This window comes from Cyanistes caeruleus, chromosome 12 (assembly GCF_971803275.1).
Source record: "Cyanistes caeruleus chromosome 12, bCyaCae1.hap1.1, whole genome shotgun sequence".
In the NCBI taxonomy this organism is placed as follows: domain Eukaryota; kingdom Metazoa; phylum Chordata; class Aves; order Passeriformes; family Paridae; genus Cyanistes; species Cyanistes caeruleus.
The window spans coordinates 19567389-19587977 of record NC_141712.1 but is presented as its reverse complement, the minus strand read 5'-3'; the positions used below and the strand labels follow the sequence as shown (position 1 = coordinate 19587977).

The 20589-nt window shown below is 58.4% G+C and overlaps 2 protein-coding genes across 4 annotated transcripts in view; one reads left to right on the top strand and one right to left on the bottom strand.

Moving 5' to 3' along the window:
• The window catches only part of GSE1 (Gse1 coiled-coil protein), a 99893-nt gene extending 89011 nt beyond the window's left edge, over positions 1 to 10882 (top strand). The window contains exons 5-17 of one of the 3 annotated variants that reach the window (XM_086847200.1): positions 1054 to 1235; positions 1365 to 1562; positions 1760 to 1951; positions 2223 to 2539; positions 2897 to 3221; positions 4818 to 5398; positions 5948 to 6060; positions 6544 to 6814; positions 6918 to 7040; positions 7147 to 7515; positions 8446 to 8721; positions 9096 to 9199; positions 10522 to 10882. In XM_086847200.1, coding sequence (XP_086703326.1) covers positions 1054 to 1235; positions 1365 to 1562; positions 1760 to 1951; positions 2223 to 2539; positions 2897 to 3221; positions 4818 to 5398; positions 5948 to 6060; positions 6544 to 6814; positions 6918 to 7040; positions 7147 to 7515; positions 8446 to 8721; positions 9096 to 9199; positions 10522 to 10656 — 3186 coding nt within the window. In that variant the 3' untranslated portion in view covers positions 10657 to 10882. The remainder of the gene's footprint in view (positions 1 to 1053; positions 1236 to 1364; positions 1563 to 1759; positions 1952 to 2222; positions 2540 to 2896; positions 3222 to 4817; positions 5399 to 5947; positions 6061 to 6543; positions 6815 to 6917; positions 7041 to 7146; positions 7516 to 8445; positions 8722 to 9095; positions 9200 to 10521) is intronic. The other 2 variants (XM_086847201.1, XM_086847202.1) reach the window with 2 other exon arrangements.
• Positions 10883 to 14189: 3307 nt separating this feature from the next.
• On the bottom strand, positions 14190 to 18420 carry GINS2 (GINS complex subunit 2). The gene is made up of 5 exons (XM_086847478.1): positions 18142 to 18420; positions 17256 to 17370; positions 16488 to 16587; positions 15283 to 15409; positions 14190 to 14841 (listed from the first exon to the last, which is right to left on the bottom strand). The coding sequence occupies exons 1-5, from the start codon at positions 18229 to 18231 to the stop codon at positions 14716 to 14718; spliced, it is 558 nt and encodes a 185-aa protein (XP_086703604.1). The 5' UTR covers positions 18232 to 18420; the 3' UTR covers positions 14190 to 14715.
• Between the last annotated feature and the right edge of the window lie 2169 nt (positions 18421 to 20589).

The window sequence follows — 20589 nt, the reverse complement described above, 5'->3', positions numbered from 1 at the left end:
GATTCCCGGGGGGATTATGCCACTTGGAAAGACTAATTAAACCACAAAGAGAGGCGAGGGTAGGGGATGAGAAACGCCGGGGGGCGGCGGGGGGAAATAAATGGAAGCGTGATCCCCGGGAGCTCGGAGGGGTGCGTGGGGTGTCCGGGTGCTCCCCAGCCCCGGGTCCCCCCCTGTGGGGGTTAACCGAGCGCGGTGATTGTCTGGCAGAGCTGCTGGCAGCCTGCAGCCCAGACGGGAGGTAATTAGAGCAGAGCCTGGCACGCACAATGAGCCGGGGGAACACCGCACCCTTTGTGGTGACCTTGCCCTGGAGGGGCTGGGGGGCACGATGGGCTGCGGTGGGATGCTCGGGGTGGGGGATGCTGCGGGTGCCGCCGTCCTCCTCCTGCTGAGCTGCTAAATGGAGAAGGTGCAAGGAAAAATAATAATTTTTAAACCACAACTTGCCTTGCTGGGGGGTCGCCCCACTAATTGTCAGATGCTGTGGAGTCTCTTGTCACCCCAAATTGTTCCCCTTTGCTAGGGGTCCCTCCCCAGCTGGAGGGAGTGACCTTCAGCCTGACACCGGGGGTGGAAGCTGATGGAAAGCGGCTCTGGTGATGAGGCCCTGTGGGAGGGTGCTGGTGCCGGGGGTGCCGGGGGGACTGTGGGCTGACCCCTGGGTTATGGCCCTTATCAAAGGCCGGCTGGATTTCCCCCGGCCGTGTCACTCCTCCCCGGATGATTAATAGCTCAGGAGAACAAAGCAGCCATAAATCTGCAGGCAGGTAATGGGTGTCTTGCCCTCAGCTCTGCCCTGGCTTCAGCACCTCCTTTCCCACTGGGGCCCCCCCGGTTTAACCTCCCAGACCCTCCCACCCCTCCAGCTGCCCTTCCAAAGCCTGGATGCTGGAGATGCCTTAGTGCATGGATCCTTCCCTGGGTACTGGTGCCAGCCAGGGCACACCGGGGACCTCCTGAGCGTCCTGGGGGTGGGGACACAGGAGGGATTCCCCATCCCCTGCTGTCCCCTGATGCTCATCTCTGCGTTCCTGCCCCTTTGCCTTCCAGCAGGAAGCAGGGTCTCGAGGCAGCAGCAGCAGCGCCGGCCGTGAGCGCCTCATCTCGGAGCCCCCCCTGACGCAGGAGAAAGCGGGGGGTCCCACTGTCCCCTCCCACCTCCTGGGGACCCCCTACTCCTTCGGGCTGCCCCCCAGCTCCGTGGTCCAGGATTCCCGCTTCCCTCCTCTCAAGTGAGTCTGCTGGGAATGGACAGGAGCAGGGTGGAGTTGTCCCCTGCAAGCTCTGCTGCCTCCTGGGGGAGGTGACATCACCCCAGGGGGACAGGGAGGGATGGTGACCATCTCCTTGCATCCCCCCAGCCTGCAGAGGCCGGTTCACCACGTGGTGCCTCCCAGCGCGGTGACCGAGGATTACCTGCGGAGCTTCCGTCCCTACCACACGGCCGAGGATCTCCGCATGTCCTCCCTGCCGCCCCTCGGCCTCGACCCGGCCACTGCCGCCGCCTACTACCACCCCAGCTACCTGACACATCACCCCTTCCCTCATCCTGCCTTCAGGTGGGCACCTGCCAGCCTTGGGATCCCTGGGAGATACCACTGGATGAGCTCTGGGGTACTGGGAGGTGGGAGCACGATCCACTGAGGGCATTTTGGGGCTCTGCATCCCTTTCTCCCAGTAGAAGGCAGCCCCCATCTGGCTCCTGGGAGGGGAACTGGGGGGTTCTTTGCCCCTCTGAGCATCCCTGTCTCCCCAGGATGGATGAGTCGTACTGCCTGTCGGCACTGAGGTCCCCCTTCTACCCGCTGCCAGCGCCGGGCTCGCTGCCCCCCCTGCACCCCTCAGCCATGCACCTGCACCTCTCGGGGGTCCGGTACCCCCCCGAGCTCTCCCACTCCTCCCTCTCCGCCCTGCAGTCCGAGCGCATCTCCAGCCTCGCCGCCGAGAGGTACGGGAGGGTGGGGGGATGGATGGGGCGCTCCAGAAGACGCTGACAGGGGGCCAGGGGTGGTTTTGGGGTGCTCTAGGAATGCTGACAGGTGACTAGGGATTTGGGAGTGCTGCAGAGGATGCTGGCAGGTGCCCAGGAATTGTTTGGGGGTGCTCTGGAGGTTCAAGGGTGTTCCTGGGGATGCTGACGGACTCCAGGGTTGATTTTAGGGGTGCTCCAAGGGGGGATGTTTGGGGTTGGTGCTTTTCTTTTTGGTTTTTCTCTGCAGGCTGCAAATGGACGAGGAGCTGCGGCAAAGGGAGCGGGAGCGGGAACGGGAGAAGGAGCGGGAGCGAGAAGCCGACCGGGAGCGGGAGAAGGAGCGGGAACGGGAACGGGAGCGCGAGAAGGAGCTGGAGCGGGAGCGGGAAAAGGAGCGGGAACGGGAGCTGGAGAGGCAGCGGGAGCGTGCCCGGGAGAAGGAGCTGAGCATGGTGAAAGCCATGGAGGGACCCTTCCTCCCCGTGGCGGAGCTGCACGGGCTGCGGGGGCACCCGGCCGAGGAACGGGGCAAGCCGGTGGAGCCGCTGGCACCCAGCAGAGCAGGTAACGCTGCCAGAGCTCGCCTCCGTCCCCTCTGCCCTCCAGATGGCCAAACCGAGGGGGTTGGTGGCCCCGGGAGGTGGCTGGGGATGGGGATGGGCTGTCCCGGCTGCCAGATCGCTTTGCCAGGAGCCCAGCTGCGGCGGCTCGGAGCGGCGGCGCGGTGCCTGTGCCATCTGACTCGGGCCAGGCTGGCACCGTGCCCGCTGCGTGCCGGGCAGCTGGGCTGGCAGCAAGCCCCCTGTGCCGAGCTCTGACCGGTGGCTGCCCCACAGCTCCCTCCCTCCCACTGGGATGCTCACCCCAAAATACCTCCCCTCATCCACAGCCTGACTCTCCATCACCCCTTTTCCACCGCAGACAAACTCAAGGACTCGGTGCTGCCCACACCAAAGCCCATCCAGCACCCTCTGCACCCGCCACCGGGCTCCCACCACCCCGTGCCCAGCCTCATCCCCAACCACAGCGTGTTCCCTCTGCCCGGGAGCAGCGCGGCCACGGCGCTGCTCATCCACCGCACCAACGAGGAGGAGAAGTGGCTGGCCCGGCAGCGCCGGCTGCGCCAGGAGAAGGAGGATCGGCAATCCCAAGTCTCGGAGTTCCGGCAGCAGGTGCTGGAGCAGCACCTGGACATAGGCCGTGCCCCGAGCCAAGCCGAGCCCGAGCACCGGCCCGAGCACCCCAGGTAGGGACACTGCCAGCCCCGCTCCAGGGATGGAGCTTTCCGCTAAAACTGAGCTGAGTTTTCCTGTGTCGCAGCTGTCCTTGCTGGAATATCCGGATCTTAAGCTGGAGAGGCACTTTAGGCAAGGGAAAGGAGCGATAGGACAGGGGGAATGCCTTTATATAGAAAGAGGGCAGGGTTAGATGGGATATTGGGAAGGAATTGCTCCCTGTGAGGGTGCTGAGGCCCTGGCAGAGGTGCCCAGAGCAGCTCTGGCTGCCCCTGGATCCCTGGAAGTGTCCAAGGCCAGGTTTGACGTGTCCCTGCTCATGGCAGGGGGTGGAATAGGATGATCTTTAAGGTGCCTTTGCCCCACACCATTCCATGATGCCGTGATGTGATGATTTGTAGGATTCTACCCCCAACCTGTGGCTGTACCCACCCCATTACCCAGCTCTGCCCCCCATCAGGCATCCACCACCCCACGGCCGTGCCCCTCACACATCCCCTGAGCCAAAGCCACGGTGCCAGCGGGTTCCTGCCACACGGTGCCAGCCAGGCCGGCTGTGCTGGCAGCGCCAGGCGTTCCCGGTGCCCGACATCTGCGCGGCGCCAGGCACCGAGCCCGGGAGGTGGCCGGGGGCCAGCGGAGAGTGGCCAGGTGCTGCCCAGCCACCAGCACCACTAATTGCAGCTCCCCCCTCGTGGGCAGTGGGGCCGGGCTGCGGATGCCTCATTTGGGGGGCACCTGCGCCGAGCCTGGGCAGTTTGGGGGGCAGCAGAGCGTGCGCACACCCCCGGATTGATTGACAGGGCCTTGCTCGCCCCCGTGGCTGAGCACTTAAGCAGTGCAGGCTCATCCAGCCAGCTCTGCCGCCTGCTCCCTTTGTTATTTTTGGGTATCCAGGGGATTAGCGCGGCTCATCGAGGATAATAAGGAGCGGATCATGGGGCGGCACAAAGGCGAGCGCCCGCCGCAGGCTCCCTTCCCCATCCTCTCTTCCCACCCCAAACCAGAGAGGAGGCAGCAAGGTCACCCCCAAACTGCAGCTGGGGATATTCCATCCCCATCCTTTTCCCACATCCAGGGGGGTGGGAGAGGGGTGGATCCCGGGGGGCAGGCAGTGCTCCCCGCCGCTGGTGACTCCATGGCTGAGCTGAACCCGCTGCTCCGCGTGCAGAGCTCCGGGGCGCTGGAGCGGAAAAGTGTTAAATGCACAGCTTGGGCACATGAAATATTTATCCCACAAACGGGCTGGCTCCGGCTCTGGCTGTCAGAGGAGGGCTGCACTGGGGTGCTGCCCTTGCCACTGGGCTCTGCCAGGACCGGTGGCTCGCTTGTCCCCACACAGGGGTCAGCGCTGGGGTCTCCAGCCCCACGCTCCTGGGATGCAGCCGCATCCCTGCCCGTCCTGCCCATGCGCAGCCCTAACTCTGTCCCCATCCCTCGGGATTGTGGCATGGAGGGGACAAGTGTGGCAGCCCCACATGCACAAACTCCTCTGGGTGTTCCTGACAGGCATGTTTCTCCCCAAAATCCCCCGGGGCTGGAGCGCTGCCAGCTCTCCGGTATCAGTGCCAGCTCCTCACCTCCCCGGTGCTCTCCTCTCCCCGCAGGTTGGGATCGAGCCGCCACGAGCCGAGCAGCCGGGAGCCAGGGCAGCACTTTGGCGGGCCCCCACCCCTCATCTCCCCCAAACCTCAGCACCACCCCGTCACCACGTCCCTCTGGAACCCCGTCTCGCTGATGGAGAGCCCTCCTGACCCTCCCCGGCGCCTCCCTGAGCCCCACGCCCTCCACAGCCACCCAGCGCCCTTCGAGCCCGGCCGCCAGGGCATCCCGCTGGTCAAGGTGGAGAGGGTCTTCTGCCCGGAGAAGCTGGAGGAGGGCCCGAGGAAGAGGGATGCTCTGGAGAAATACCCCCCGGGACGGGAGCCCGGCGCCCCGGAGCACGGGGCCTTCACCCACACCCCCTTCCTAGCTGAGCTGGAAAAATCCACTCAGAGCATCCTGAGCCAGCAGAGAGCCCCGGCCACCCCGTTCCCCGAGGCCACCAAGCCCAGCTCGCCCTACCGGCCCCCCCAGCCCCGCGCCCAGGACCCCATGTACATCTACGACGAGTTCGTGCAGCAGCACCGCAGGCTGGTCAGCAAACTGGACCTGGAGGAGCGGCGGCGGCGCGAGGCCCGTGAGAAAGGTGAGGGACCGGGGATGTCCCCTCCGGGCACCGGGACATGGCCGGGGGTCTCCCAGGGATGCCGACGTTCCCGCATCCGAGCGGTTCGGTAAACCCTGCGCTCCAGACATGCCCGATGAATAAATGATGAACTGGAGCTAATACGAGGGTTTTAAATATTGATGGGGCTGCTGGAGTGGGGATGAAAACGGCAGTGAGGAGGAGACGGAGAGCTGGGAGGGGCTGGAATTGCTGTCCCCACTCCAGTGGGATGGGGGCTCAGCCACAGCCTCCGCAGCCTGTGCCCCATTGAGCCCCTGCCACCCATCCCACAGCAATGCCAGGAGGATACTCAGGGATGGGCGATGCCCTCCGAGGTCCCAAAGCTGCTGGAGAGGGGTCAGGGCTCCCCTCACCCTGCTGGGCCCTGTGTTGGATCCACATCACTCCTCTCTGACATCCCGCCCTGCTGCACCCCCCTCCCCAGTGGAGTTCCCCAGAAGATTCCCTGGGGTCCCAGCAGGTCCCCAAGCTGTCCCCAGCCTCATGCCAGCCTCTCCCCACCCCCAGGGTACTACTATGACCTGGATGACTCCTGTGATGACAGTGACGAGGAGGAGGTGCGGGCCCATCTCCGCTGCGTGGCTGAGCAGCCCCCGCTGAAGCTGGACACGTCCTCTGAGGTACTGGTGGCACCCCCTGTCCCCTCCCTGTCCTCTCCCTGTCCCCTCCCTGTCCCCTGGGGGAGCAGCCCCTCCATTACACCAGTTCCCAGTGCCCAATACAGCCACCATCCCCGCGTGTGTGCAGAGGCACCAGGGGCTTAGAGATGGGGGCGATGAGGATGGGCATGGAAATGGGGATGGAGGGAAGGATGGGCATTGGAACAGGAATGGAGGTGGGATGAGGATAGGGATGGGAACAGGAATGAAAATGAGGATGAGAGGAATGGGGATGAGATTAGGGATGGGGATGGGAATGGGAATGGAGATAGGAACAGGAATGAAAATGAGGATTGGGGGAATGGGGATGAGAATAGGGATGCGAATAGAGATGGGGATTGCAGCAGGGATGAGGGTGGGCATGAGGATGGGAATTGCCAATGGCATGGGGATGAAGACAAGGATGGGGGATGACCCTGCTCTGCTCTCCCCCTGGTCACCCAGAAGCTGGAGTTCCTGCAGCTCTTCGGCCTCACCACGCAGCAGCAGAAGGAGGAACTGCTGAGCCAGAAGCGGCGCAAGCGCCGGCGGATGCTGCGGGAGCGGAGCCCCTCTCCGCCCACGGTGCAGAACAAGCGCCGCACGCCCTCCCCGCGCCTCCCGCTCTCCACCCGCTACAGCCCCGACGAGATGAACAACAGCCCCAACTTCGAGGAGAAGAAGCGCTTCCTCACCATCTTCAACCTCACGCACATCAGCGCCGAGAAGAGGAAAGGTAACAGCCATGGCCCGCGCACGCTGGGGTTTGGGGGTGCCCTAGGGGACCTGCCTGGGGCCCTGAGCTTGCTCTGCTGAGCAGAGGCTACACTAAACCTCAGCTTCCCATGCCGCAGACAAGGAGAAGCTGGTGGAGATGCTCCAGGCCATGAAGCAGAAGACCACGCCGGCCGCCGTGGTGGTGAAGAGCTCCCCGCGGGACAGCCCCGGTGCCCCCAGCACTGGTAAGCGCCCCGAGTCCTTCCCTGGGTGTTGGGCTGTGGGGCACGGCTTTGCCTCGAGGGGAGCACGGACTCCAGCTGCAGCCAACTGCTCCTCCTCTTCCCAAAGAGCCTCCGGTGCCGCCGCTCCTGCTGGACCTGGATAAACCCGTGGGCATCGCCGTCTCCGTGCCCGAGGTGCCGAAGGCGGCGGAAGCCTCCAGGTTAGAGCAGCTGAGACCCCAGGAGCCAGCCAGGCCCAAGGAGGCGGGCACAGCGCCGGAGAAGCCCCGGCTGAGCGATGGGCACCCCGGGAAGAAGGCTCTGAGCATCCTCAGCTACGTCAGGGGTCCCCTCCCCAAGGACATCCCTGTGCCGCTGTCCCACAGCATGAACGGCAAGAGCAAGCCCTGGGAGCCCTTCATTGCCGAGGAATTTGCCCACCAGTTCCATGAGTCGGTGCTGCAGTCCACGCAGAAGGCGCTGCAGAAGCACAAAGGTAACGGGAAGTTGTTGGGAATCGCTGTTTTAAAGCCACTTAAAGAATCACCAGCGGAACCAGGTTTAGGGTAAAACCAGGTAAAAACAGGATTATCACAACAAAGTTCTTTGGCAAGGTTCACTCTACTGTTTATTAGATGGTTAAAGCACTCTGAGCAAACAAAAGTCCAAAGTCAATAAATAAACCCCCAAATAATTTGTGTGAAGGCTGGAGAAGGGGGAAAGGGTAAGGACAGAAAGAAGGGGGACACCCTCAAGTCACAAGTTCAGAGCAGACCCCTGTGCTAAACTGAGCCTGGACTTGATCAACAGGTTATGTTTAAAGGCCCAGCAGCATTTAACTTAACAGCATTTAAACTTAATTGATAACTTAAACAATTTAGCTAGGGATTCATATGGAATTTACCATACCACACTGCAATGACTTCCTTACAGGCCTCACTTACAAATCTAAAGTGCTTAAGAATCCAGGAGAGTGAGATTTTGCGCTGAGTGCCACATTGAGCCCTTCTTGAAACCCTCCAGGGGTGGGGAGTCCACCAGCTCTCAGGGCAGCTCCTCCCAGTGTCTGACAGCCCTGCCAATGAAGAAATTCTCCCTGATGTCCATAAAAAGCAGCAGGGATGCAGGGAGCTGGTTGGGTACTGGGATATCACCCCCTTGTCCCCTCACAGGGGTTTGGCACTGGCAACCTCATTGCTGGAACATCCCAGGAGCTCATTGCTGAAGCTAAAAATTAGGGATCATACAGCTGCAAAGCCTCCAAACTCACTCAGCTGAGTGTATGAAATAAATAAATAAAGAATACAAGGAGTGGTAAAAACCCCCAGAAGATGCTGTAAGCCCCTGAAAAGTCTGGGAAAGGGTGGAATGAATGCCTGGAAGGGTGCGTGGGGAGTGGGCAGGGGCTGAGTGTGGCTGCCCACAGGGGGGACGGCGGCGCTGACGGCGGAGCAGAACCACAAACTGGACACCTCCATCCACTACAACATCCCGGAGCTGCAGGCGTCCACCCGCCTGGCCGGGCCCCCGCACAACGGCACGGCCGAGGGGCCGCTCCGGCCACTGCCCCCCCTGGCCCGGGACTCCGCCTCCGAGGACGAGGAGGAGGAGGAGGAAGAGGAGGAAGAGGAGGAAGATTACCCCAGGCCCAAGTGGCAAGGGATCGAGGCAATTTTTGAAGCTTACCAGGAACATATAGAAGGTAAGGGGGGGTGCAGGGTGTTGGGCAGGGAGGGTGAAATGCCAATTTCTGGTTTGGTTTCCCCTGGGAGGTGTCACTGATTCCTGCTGGGATGGGCTGGGGAAGCACTGGGGGATCTCCAGCAATGCAGGAGCAGCATGAAAGCAACAGGCAGTGTTGCTGTTTTTGCAAAACGTGATGTATGCATGAAAAATTGAGATATTCACAGCTGCTCAGTGTCCTCCCAGTGGGACCTAAAGGCTCCCCACAGGCAGTGCCAGGGTTGGGAATGCTCTGGGATGCTGGGGGCAATCAGAGCAGGGCTGGCCCCCTCTGTGGGTGGTGCATGGAGCCAGAGGAGCTGGTGCTCAGCCCTTGTCCTTTGGATGTTGCAGAACAAAACCTGGAGCGCCAGGTGCTGCAGACGCAGTGCCGGCGGCTGGAGGCGCAGCACTACACCCTGAGCCTGACAGCCGAGCAGCTGTCACACAGCATGGCGGTGAGTGGGCATGGGCACACGTCCCCTGGGCACCCAGCCCCTGGGCACTCAGCCCCTGGACACACATCCCCTGGGTACTCATCCCCTGGGTACCCACACTCATCCCCTGGGTACCCACACTCATCTCCTGGGTACCCACACTCATCCCCTGGGTGCCCATACTCATCCCCTGGGTACCCACACTCATCCCCTGGGTACCCATACTCATCCCCTGGGTACCCACACTCATCCCCTGGGTGCCCATACTCATCCCCTGGGTACCCACACTCATCTCCTGGGTACCCACACTCATCCCCTGGGTGCCCATACTCATCCCCTGGGTACCCACACTCATCTCCTGGGTACCCACACTCATCCCCTGGGTGCCCATACTCATCCCCTGGGTACCCACACTCATCTCCTGGGTACCCACACTCATCCCCTGGGTGCCCATACTCATCCCCTGGGTACCCACACTCATCTCCTGGGTACCCACACTCATCCCCTGGGTACCCACACTCATCTCCTGGGACTCCATCATCTGGGCACCAGGCTCTGTGGGTATCCATCCCCTGTACACCCAGCCTTCTTGGGCACCCAGCCTTCCAAACTCTCAGTGTCCATTCCTGAAGTGCCCAAATTCTCAGTGCCAAAAAAATCTGTGTCCATTCCTACAGTGCCCAAACTCTCAGTGTCCATTCCCTGCAATGCCCAAATTCTCAGTGTCCAAACTCTCAATGCCCAAACTCTCAGTACCCATTTCCTACAGTCCCCCAATTCTCAATGCCCAAACTCTCAATTCCCCAACTCTCAATGCCCATTTCCTACAGTGCCCAAACTCTCAGTGTCCATTCATACAGTCCCCAAACTCTCAATGCCCATTTCTTACAGTCCCCAAACTCTCAATGCCCAAACTCTCAGTGCCCATTTCCTGCAGTGCCCAAACTCTCAGTGTCCATTCCTACAATCCCCAAACTCTCAATGCCCAAACTCTCAATGCCCAAACTCTCAATGCCCAAACTCTCAGTCCCCAAATTCTCAGTGCCCAAACTCTCAATGCCCATTCCCTGCAGTGCCCAAACTCTCAGTGTCCATTCCTACAGTCCCCAAATTCTCAATGCCCAAACTCTCAATGCCTAAACTCTCAATGCCCAAACTCTCAGTGTCCAAACTCTCAATGCCCAAACTCTCAATGCCCATTCCCTGCAGTGCCCAAACTCCGTGTCCATTCCTGCAGTGCCCCATCCACGCCCTGCCCATTCCCTGCTGTATCCCATTCCCAGCCTGTTCCCCAGCCCTTCCCTGCCCCGGGAGGTGCCTGCTGAGCGTTCCATTCCCCACAGGAGCTGAGGAGCCAGAAGCAGAAGATGGTGTCGGAGCGGGAGCGCCTGCAAGCGGAGCTGGATCACCTGCGGAAGTGCCTTGCCTTGCCTGCAATGCAGTGGTCTAGGGGTTATTTCAAGGGGTATCCCAGGTGACGCTCCTTGGGCCAGGCCGAACATATAGTCTAGAAATAATAATCTATTTTATTACCTTGAATATTTAATATTTTTCACTGGGAGGTTTGAAGCTAAAAAAAAAAAAATAAAAATAAAATAAAAAAAAACAACCAAAAAAACAAAACCACAAAAAAAAACGAACCACCACGAGAGAATCATTAATAATAAAAGGAAGAAAAGAGGAAAAAAAAATAAATAATAAAAATAGAGAAATAAATGGAGAATGTGCCATGCATGAAGCAAACGGGAGCCGGGAGGAGCTGGGAGCCCATCCCACGGCCAGCAGCCCCCGGCTTGTCCCCTCCTGTCCCCTCCTCCGGGGGCCACGGCTCTGAAGCCCTCCCCACTCCACCCACACTTTATAACGCTCATTTTTGTTGGTTCTTTGGGGTTTTTTCTAAAAAAAAAAAAAAAAAAAAAGAGAAAAAAAAGACAATGAAAGACTCCACCGACAACACTAAACCCGGCGGGGCCCCGGGGGCCCAGCACCGCACCCCCAGCCCGGGGTTTCCCCTGGAAATGCACTTCGCTATCAAAAAATAAAGTCAATAAACTGGTTGAAGGTCCCTTTTTGTTCCTGGTTGGCGGGGAAGGGGCAGGGACACGCGTGGGGTCACTTTGTCACCCCGGCTTTGGGATTGAACAGGCGGAAAAGTAAAGAAAAAAAAAAAAAAAAAAGGTGCTTCAGCCTTGTACTGTGTATATATATTAAAAAACAACAAAGTTTTGTATGTTTTTATTGCTTTAATTATTGTTATAAAAAGCTTGCCTTTTTTTTTAAGATGTTTCTGCTTTTTTTTTTCCTTTTTTTCCCCCCCCCACCGCTCCTTCCCCCTCCCATTTTTATGTTCTTTCTAGTTTGTTTATTTTTATTTTTTTTTTCCTTTTGGCAAAAGGATTAGCTCGCTTTTAGTGTTTGTACTGCTGCTGGTCAGGCCAGAAAAGATACTGAAATGTTTTAAAAAAGAGCTGAAACCCAGGAAAAATAAATCCCCTTTTCCACTGGGGCAGGTCCTGTCCCACCACCAGTCCCTTGGGAAGCTGAGCCCTTCCACCCTCCTGTGTGGGGTTTATTTTTTAATTTTTACCCTTTTTCTTTGCTTTCTGGGGCTTTTTCTGCTCCAGCTGGGTCGTCGTGGGTGTCACGGTGCCGGGTGGTGTCTGAGCCTTGCCCAGGCTCCGTCTGCCAAAGGAAAAATCCCAAGGAATTGCGCTGAGAGGGCGGAGGGTCGAGGGGTGGGTGGCACTGGGGTGTCCTTGTCCACCCCAAAAACATACCAAGACAATCAGAGCGGCTCTAAGGCAGTTTGGGCACGGGGAGAGGGGGTCCTGTGGGGTGTCTTGGTGGCACTTTGGGGACAATCCACGGGGAGCTGTGCCCGCAGGCGGGCAGGGATGTCCTGGTGCCACCAGGGTCAGGCTCGGTGCCATTTTGAGCCGTTGCTAAAAAGCAGCGCATGCCCCTCTTCCCCTCCTCCGGGGGAACCTTTTTATTTGATTGTTATTTTTAAATTATTTATTAGAAATTGTTTTTAATTCGCCACGAGACCAGCTCACATCTCCGGGAAAAGGTGACCTCTGCTTCCTGCTTTAAATTCCCTGGTTGCACTGGCAAAGGAAAGCATTAACCCCCCCCTACAGCCCCCCTGCTCCCTGCTCTCTCATTGGCTTCACCAAATAAAAAACGCTGGGCAAGATTAAAAAGCAAAATGCCCTTGTGACAGAAATTAGTTTAATCTTTTTTAAATCCCCAATTGCCTCGCCAGCCTCTGGCCTCGCCGCTGCCAACTCCAGGCTTGGAAGGGAATTTTAACACGGCAAAATTCGCTCCTTGCCCTGCTCCTTTCCCTTCCTGTGTGCCCTGGCAGAGGGAGGGGGAAGAAGGCAGGGATGGAAAATCATTGGCAATTTATCCCTCGCCGTGCTGAGGAGCCTGGCTGGGATGCAGCCTGGCTTTGCAGCAGCTCCTGTGCTGACTTTCCCTCCTCACCAGCCTGGATTCAGGGGTTTTGGGCTGATTTTCCCCCCGCCCCAGGGTTGTGGTGAGCGTTTGTGTCTGTGCAGAATTGCTGGAGCAGCTGTGCCAGAGCCTGGGAGGGCTGGAAGGAGAGGAAAGCAAAGCCTGCTGGGGGCAGGTTGGATGCTGTGAAACAAAACAAAAAAAAAACCCCAAAAAAGGATAAAAACCCAACCCTAAACATGTTCAAAGTGTACTATGTTGAAATTAATTGTAATGTAATATATTATTTGTTGAATGTAGTAATTAGGTATTTATGAATATATTGCTGTAACTCCTGAAAACATCCCCCCCCAAAAAAACCCCCAAAATAAACTCTTCCACAACGACAGCAAGGAATCCTTTCTCCGTGGGGAGTGCATCCCCAGCCCTGCTCCGAGCATTCCCGGGAGCTCCTGCCGTCATTCCTGCCATCCTTCCCGCTGTGCCACCCCTTGGGGCACAGCCCAGGCTGGCAGGGCACAGATGGCAGCGGGAGCCCGGCCCAGATGCTCAGGGAAGGGCAGCGCTGCCAGCCTGGCACCCTCGGGCACCGGGAGTAATTACAGCTGCCATCAGCACAGCCCTGCTCCGGCTGCATCCTGCCCGGATCCTGCCTGGATCCTGCCCTGGATCCTGCCCTGGATCCTGCCCTGATCCTGCCTTGATCCTGCCCTGGATCCTGCCTGGATCCTGCCCTGGATCCTGCCCTGATCCTGCCTGGATCCTGCCTTGATCCTGCCTGGATCCTGCCCTGATCCTGCCTGGATCCTGCCCTGGATCCTGCCTGGATCCTGCCCTGGATCCTGCCCTGATCCTGCCTTGATCCTGCCCTGGATCCTGCCTTGATCCTGCCTGGATCCTGCCTTGATCCTGCCCTGGATCCTGCCTTGATCCTGCCTTGATCCTGTCCTGGATCCTGCCTGGATCCTGCCTTGATCTTGCTCTGGATCCAGCCTGAATCATGCCTGGATCCTGTCCTGGATCTTGCCTTGATCCCGGCTGGGTCCTGTCCTGGATCTTGCCTTGATCCTGTCCTGGATCTTGCCTTGATCCCAGCTGTATCCTGCCTTGATCCTGCCCTGGATCCAGCCTGAATCATGCCTAGATCCTGCCTGGATCCCAGCTAGATCCAGCCTGGATCCTGCCCTGGATTCAGCCTAGATCCCACCTAGATCCTGCCCTGGATCATGCCTGGATCCCAGCTGGATCCTGCCCTGGATCATGCCTGGATCCTGTCCGAATTCTGCCCTAGATCCTGCCTTGATCCTGCCTGGATCCAGCCTGAATCATGCCTGGATCCCGCCTTGATCCCAGCTAGATCCAGCCTTGATCCTGCCCTGGATTCAGCCTGGATCCCACCTCAATCCTGCCTGGATTCTGCCTTGATCCAGCCTGGCTCCTGCCCTTTCCTGTCGCTCTGCCGCAGGGAAACAGGGCCGGAGCCAAAGGAGGGAGCCGCAGGATTTTCCAAGCATTGTTTGTGACACAGCCCAGGATTAATTTGATGCCGTTCTTCAGCTGCAATTATTTATTTTTTTTTTATTTTATTATCGTTATTATTTTTTACAGACAGTTTCAGATTAAAACCCCAAATATTACAAAAACAAAGATGGATGACATTCTGCTATTTCCCCACAGCCTGGTATCTGAGAGGGAAAACCATTTTCTTTTGTCCTTCTCCAAAGAGCAGATGGATCTGCTTCCCAGCTGATCTCCCCAGCAGACACCTCATTGCCAGCACATCTTCCCTTCTTTTTTTTTTCCTTTCCTTTTTTTTTTTTTTTTCCCCAAGGCTCTAAGAAAATCCATGGAAGCACCGCCTCGAAATTTATGGCTTTCAAGGCAGCGTGTGGCCTGTGCTGCCCTCAGAAGTTCCCTCGCTGAAGTACAACCCGAGAGATCCGCCCAGTGAGTCACCGCCTGCACCGAGGGATGCTCCGGAGCGATTCCCAGCCGGCCCCGGGGGGAATGAGGGGCCGGGAGGTCCCTGCAGGGAGGTGGGAGCCTGCCAGATGAAGCAGCTCTTTCCCAGCTCCCTGTCAGAAATCCTGGGAGTGGGAGCTCTCGCCAGGCTGGAGGTTAGTCCGGAGCTTGTACATGTGGTCCAAGGCTTGGGTAAGGAAAGTCCCGGTGCTGTTGATCTCCATCAGGGTTAAGTTATCCAGCTAAAAGGGGAGAGAACAGGATCTGGGAAGATGAGGTAGTCGGGAAGCAGCTCACAGCCCATGGTTCCCTTTGGTGACACCCCAAGGGACTGACCCAGCTGCCAGCCCTGGTCAAGAGACGCACCCCAGCACCTCCTCAAGAGCATTCCCTATTCCTGGAAGTGTTCAAGGACAGGCTGGATGAGGCCTGGAGCTGCCTGCTCTAGTGGAAGGTGTGGAATGAGACCTTTAGGAGCCAACCCAAACCATTCCACCACTGCTTCCCACAAGGAGCTGCCCCTGCCCCACGAGGTTCAACACACACACAGCTCCAGCTCCCTACTGACGCACCCACAACCCAGGACAAGCATGTCCCAAGCCAGCCTTTTCCCAGCAGCTCATCCCTCACCCCTCAGCACCCTGGGGCAGCTGAATCCCTGCTGGGATGAGGCCCTGGCACACCTTGGCGTGAGCCTCCTGCTGCCGCACGAAGCTGTCGGCGGACAGGCGCAGCTTGGCCATGCGCGTGTCCCACGTGTCCTTCACCAGCGTCCGGATCTCGTCCGCTCTGGGGATGTTGTCAGAGGCACTGGGACAGGGGAAGGAAAGGCAGGCTCAGAGCAGGCTCAGAGGGGTGTGTGGTTATGTCACCATCGAGTGGTTTATGTCACTGACTGCTGCTGTCACCATCTCACCCCTCCCCGAGGCGCTCGCAGGGCGGTTTGCTAAAAACCTGCGACTTCACATGAAAATCCTCTCTGCTCCTCGTCCTGCTGGGATTTCTGGGATGGTTTCTTTCCCCAGGAATGCCCGGCTTCAATGCAGCAGCTGGTTGTCACTAGAATCCTTCTGCTCTTTAATTGCCCAGCTGGTACGAGGTGCACAGAGGGCTCCAAATCTGGCCAAAGTCACGGCCAGCCGGGGAATCCAAGGGCTCAGGCACGGTGAAATCCCCGGCTCGGGGCTCCATCAGGGAGAATTAAGCTGGAAAGGCTGGATGGGATGTGCCACATCACCCCATTAAGGCCATTCAGCGCTGCCATAAGGAGCTGGGAGATGTGATGGATGCGCACGGACAGAGCTGTCGGGGCTGCTGGAGCGTGCTGGGAAGGAGCAGCACGCCAGGAGCCTCCTCTCCAGAGGAAAAGCCAGAGCTGGAATGCCCACCCTGCTTAATCGAGGGCTTAAAAAGTCAGCAGAGCCCTCGCTGAGACAAATACCAGCCAGCACATTTTACAAGTGAAATGCCTCAGCAGGCAGGAGCTCAGGCTCGGAATATCCCCGGCCTCCTGCTTCCCAGGCTGAGGGGAGAGGAGCTTTCCTCCTGAAGGAGAGCCAAGGAAGAAGCCTGGAGGCTTGAGGCTGCTGAACAGATTGCAGCCGTGGAACGTGTTGCGGATCCTCCAGGCCTCCACGCTGAGCTGCTGCTCAATAAAGCGGCACAGCCCCAATTACGAGGCCACGGAACAAACGATCCCCAAGTTCCTGAGAGGCAGAGTTACCATGAGGGAAGTGCTGCCGTGAAATCTTGGCAGGCTGAGGGATAAAGCTCCCTCAACTCTCCCTTTCCCCACCGCCCTCCGGGGCTGCTGCCAAGCAAAGCTTGAAAAATCTTCCGTGCTCGCACGAAGTGGGGTGGAAAATGGCCCGGCTCAGCTCCTACTCACTAGTTCAGCAGCAGCTTGGTGAGTTCCATGTAGTAGGGACTGGGCATCGGAGTGAAGGTGTCCTCTTTCCGCTCCTGATCCCGGATTTCCTCCAGTTTCCCTAAAATACAAGCAGGGATGCTCAGGTTTTGCCTGGCCTCCAGTGCTCCAGCCATGGTTTTCCCCCTCCCCAGGAAAAGCCACGTTGTTTCTGTAGGATCAGCTCAGTGTCCAAGCCTCCAACGATGCGAGGGTGTGAAAAGGCTCCTGTGAGGAGGCACAGGGGACATGGATCCCTCCAAGGTCTCCCTCCTCACAGAGATTTTCCCAGGGAATTTGTGACAGGATGAGAGGAAACAGCCTCAAGTTTTGCCAGGGGAGGTTGAGCTTGGACATCAGAAGGAATTCCTGACTGGAAGGGTGATTAAACACTGGAAGGGGCAGCCCAGGGAGGTTTTGGGCTCCCCATCCCTGGAGGTGCCCAAGCAATGGCTGGATGTGGCACTCAGTGCTCTGGGCACAAGTTGGACTTGATAAGGTTGGAGGTCTCTTCCAACCTAAAAATTCTAGCATTCTGTGATCCAAAGTCCCTAAAGCTTCTTCTGACCAAGCCTCACCACCCTCAGTAATAAAGAATTCCTGTGGTGGAAGGTGAGATCCTTCTCTCTCAGTTCCTTTGTGTTTCTGAATTAAGCTCCCCACCAATGGTGAAAAACGGATTATTTTGAATTTCATGTTTCCACTGCACCCACTGAAGGCCAGAGCTGAGGTCAGAGCCTTCATCCTCACCAACATCCATCCATTCTGGGGGAATGAGCCGACACTTCTGCCTCTGCTTCAGATTAATGGCCAACCACACAGGCACCTCCACTGGCAAACCAGGATTGAAGGGGCCCAGATCTCCCTGGAAAACAAATTAAGGATGAGAGGCAGGCAACAACCAGAGCTTGGACTGCACAGAACTTGTCAGCTAATGTGGTGAGAGTTTCCAGAGGATTTGGAAAAGCCTGACTCAGACACTTGATCCTGCATTTCCTCCTCTCACATCCCAGAATTCTTGCTCTCAGACTTTTCCTTATCTCCCTCGAGAAGGAATAACCAATTCCTTTTTCCACTTTCCAGTGCATTTGCTATTTCAAGGTGTTTCACAGGAGTTACAGCCACAAATTCCATCTCCCTGGAGTCTCTGGGGTCACCCTGAGGGCTCCCCGGGTTCTGGTCAGCACCAGGACTGCCGGACACTCCCAGCCAGGACTCAGGGGCTGCACAAACCCCAAAAAACGTGGGGGACAGCACAGCCCCCTCCCAATCCTCCTGGGGGGGCTGCACTGCCTCTTCTCCCAGCCCGGTTCCCCCTGTGCCTGTCATTCCCCATTCCCTTCATCCCAAATCCATCCCGACCCTTCCCCATCTCCTCCCCCTGTCCCCAAATACCCCAGACCCATCCCAGCTCCTCTCCCTGATCCCCCCCAGCTCCTGCACCTCAATCCCAATCCCTTAAACCCAATTCCCACACCTAATCCCCCGTCCCTGCCCCCAAGACCCACCCGGACCCTGCCCTGCCCCGTAAGCCCCCCCCGATTGTTCTCGGTCACCCCCGGCGGTGCTTTGGGGTTCCAGTCCCGGTCCCTGCCCAGCCCCCCGGAGCCCCCCAGCCCGGCCCGGGCCCGCCGACCCCGATCAGGTGAATCCGGTCGAGGCTGAAGTTGGGCACGATCGTCACCAGCTCCTTCTCGGCCAGGAACTCCACCTCGGCCGGTTCCATGGCCCCGCGGAGCCGAACCGGGATCGCACCGGGAGCGCACCGGGACCGGGCGGGGCCGAGCACGCCGCGCGCCCTCACTCCCTATTGGCTGCGCAGCCCCCAGGCCCCGCCCACCCCTCCCTGCTCCCGCCGCGTTTTCGCGGTCTCCGGGAGGAGGCGGGGCCTGTCTCGGCGCGGCGCGCGCTGATTGGCTTTTCCCTACTGCTGCCGTAGCGCACCCCTCTCTGATTGGCTGTTCTGAGCGCGGCGCGCTCCGCCCGCGGCCCCGCGGGGGGAGGCCCGGATGGGGCACAGGGACCAATCGCAGCGCTCCCCGCGGGCGCTCGGCCAATCAGCGCTCGGCACTTGTTGCCGGGGCGCCGCGGGAGTGGCGGAGCCCGCGCTGCCGTCCCCTGGCGGCCGGGAGCGGCAGCGCCCCGCGGGTCCCCGCGACCGCCGGGGCTGTGCTGGGTGACACGGGCTGTGGGACGGTGACCCTGGGCTGTGCCCAGGCCCCAGCAGCGGCCCTCCTGTGCACGGACCAGCAGCAGCATCCGTCTGTCTGTCTGTTCAGTGGCCCCTGTGCAGGCACTCATGCTCTGACACCTGACACACCCACCTGTGCCTTCCATCCATCCATCCATCATCCATCCATCCATCCATCCATCCATCATCCATCCATCCATCCATCCATCATCCATCCATCCATCCATCATCCATCCATCATCCATCCATCATCCATCCATCCATCCATCATCCATCCATCATCCATCCATCCATCCATCCATCCATCCATCATCCATCCATCATCCATCCATCATCCATCCATCCATCCATCCATCCATCATCCATCCATCATCCATCCATCCATCCATCCATCCATCATCCATCCATCCATCCATCATCCATCATCCATCCATCCATCCATCCATCCATCCATCCATCCATCATCCATCCATCATCCATCCATCATCCATCCATCCATCCATCCATCCATCATCCATCCATCCATCCATCATCCATCCATCCATCCATCATCCATCATCCATCCATCCATCATCCATCCATCCATCATCCATCCATCCATCCATCCATCCATCCATCATCCATCCATCATCCATCCATCCATCATCTATCCATCCCTCCATCCATCCATCATCCATCCATCATCCATCCATCCATCATCCATCATCCATCCATCCATCCATCCATCCATCCATCCATCATCCATCCATCATCCATCCATCCATCATCTATCCATCCCTCCATCCATCCATCATCCATCCATCATCCATCATCCATCCATCCATCATCCATCCATCCATCATCCATCCATCCATCATCTATCCATCCCTCCATCCATCCATCATCCATCCATCATCCATCCATCCATCATCTATCCATCCCTCCATCCATCCATCATCCATCCATCATCCATCCATCCATCCATCCATCCATCCATCCATCCATCCATCCATCATCCATCCATCATCCATCCATCCATCATCTATCCATCCCTCCATCCATCCATCATCCATCCATCATCCATCCATCCATCATCCATCATCCATCCATCCATCCATCCATCCATCCATCCATCCATCCATCATCCATCATCCATCCATCCATCATCCATCCATCCATCCATCCATCCATCATCCATCCATCATCCATCCATCATCCATCCATCCATCCATCCCCCTCCCCACACCCCGCTCAGCCGAGTGGTTTCTGGATGATTTGGGGGGGCTGCATCCCATTTACAAGTCCCCATGGATTTTCCCCCCCCGCCAGACAAATCCACCTCTCCCCAGTCCATCTTCCAAACCATCTTGGGCTCAGCCCTGGGACCACTCACGGAGCAACCTCGACCCTTGGGATGAGCGTTTCCCCCAGCCTGGGGTGGGAGCCAAGCCTTGGGGACCCCCAACCCACCCCCACCACGAGGAGGGTCCTCAAGCCCCCGTTCCCGGAGCAGCCCCTGGTGCCGCCGGCACGTGCTGGGCGCTCCAGGAGCGTCTCCCTCACGCTACGCCTCCCCTCGCGTGTCTTTTGCCATCTGCTGCTGTCATTAAAAAATTAAATTTCCATCTGCTTTCACACTCCCGCCTCTCCCGCCGGCTCCGGGTGCCGCCGCTCTCCGGGAAGCGTCGCCCCCGGCTCCCTCCCGGGATGCGGCCGATCCGGCGGGATGCAGGTGACGCCGCCGAGTTCATTTTCCCGGTGCTGTTTGCTGAAATGGATTCTTCAATCCCTGCCGGGGAGGTGGGGGCCCCACTTTTGGCCACCCACGGGCAGCAGGGCGGCTCCGGGGGGTGTGCTGGGGTGTTTAGTGGGGCACAACCCACACCCCATGCGCTGACACAGCCGAACGGGGGG

Bases quoted from the DNA above. Each gene is read 5' to 3' on its own strand.
- GINS2 (XM_086847478.1), bottom strand. From the start codon at position 18,231: ATGGAACCGGCCGAGGTGGAGTTCCTGGCCGAGAAGGAGCTGGTGACG. The intron at 17,371-18,141 runs GTCGGCGGGCCC...TTTGTTTTCCAG, and splicing joins ACCGGATTCACCTGATCGGG to GGAGATCTGGGCCCCTTCAA. The intron at 15,410-16,487 runs GTGAGTAGGAGC...CCCCTGTCCCAG, and splicing joins ACCAAGCTGCTGCTGAACTA to TGCCTCTGACAACATCCCCA.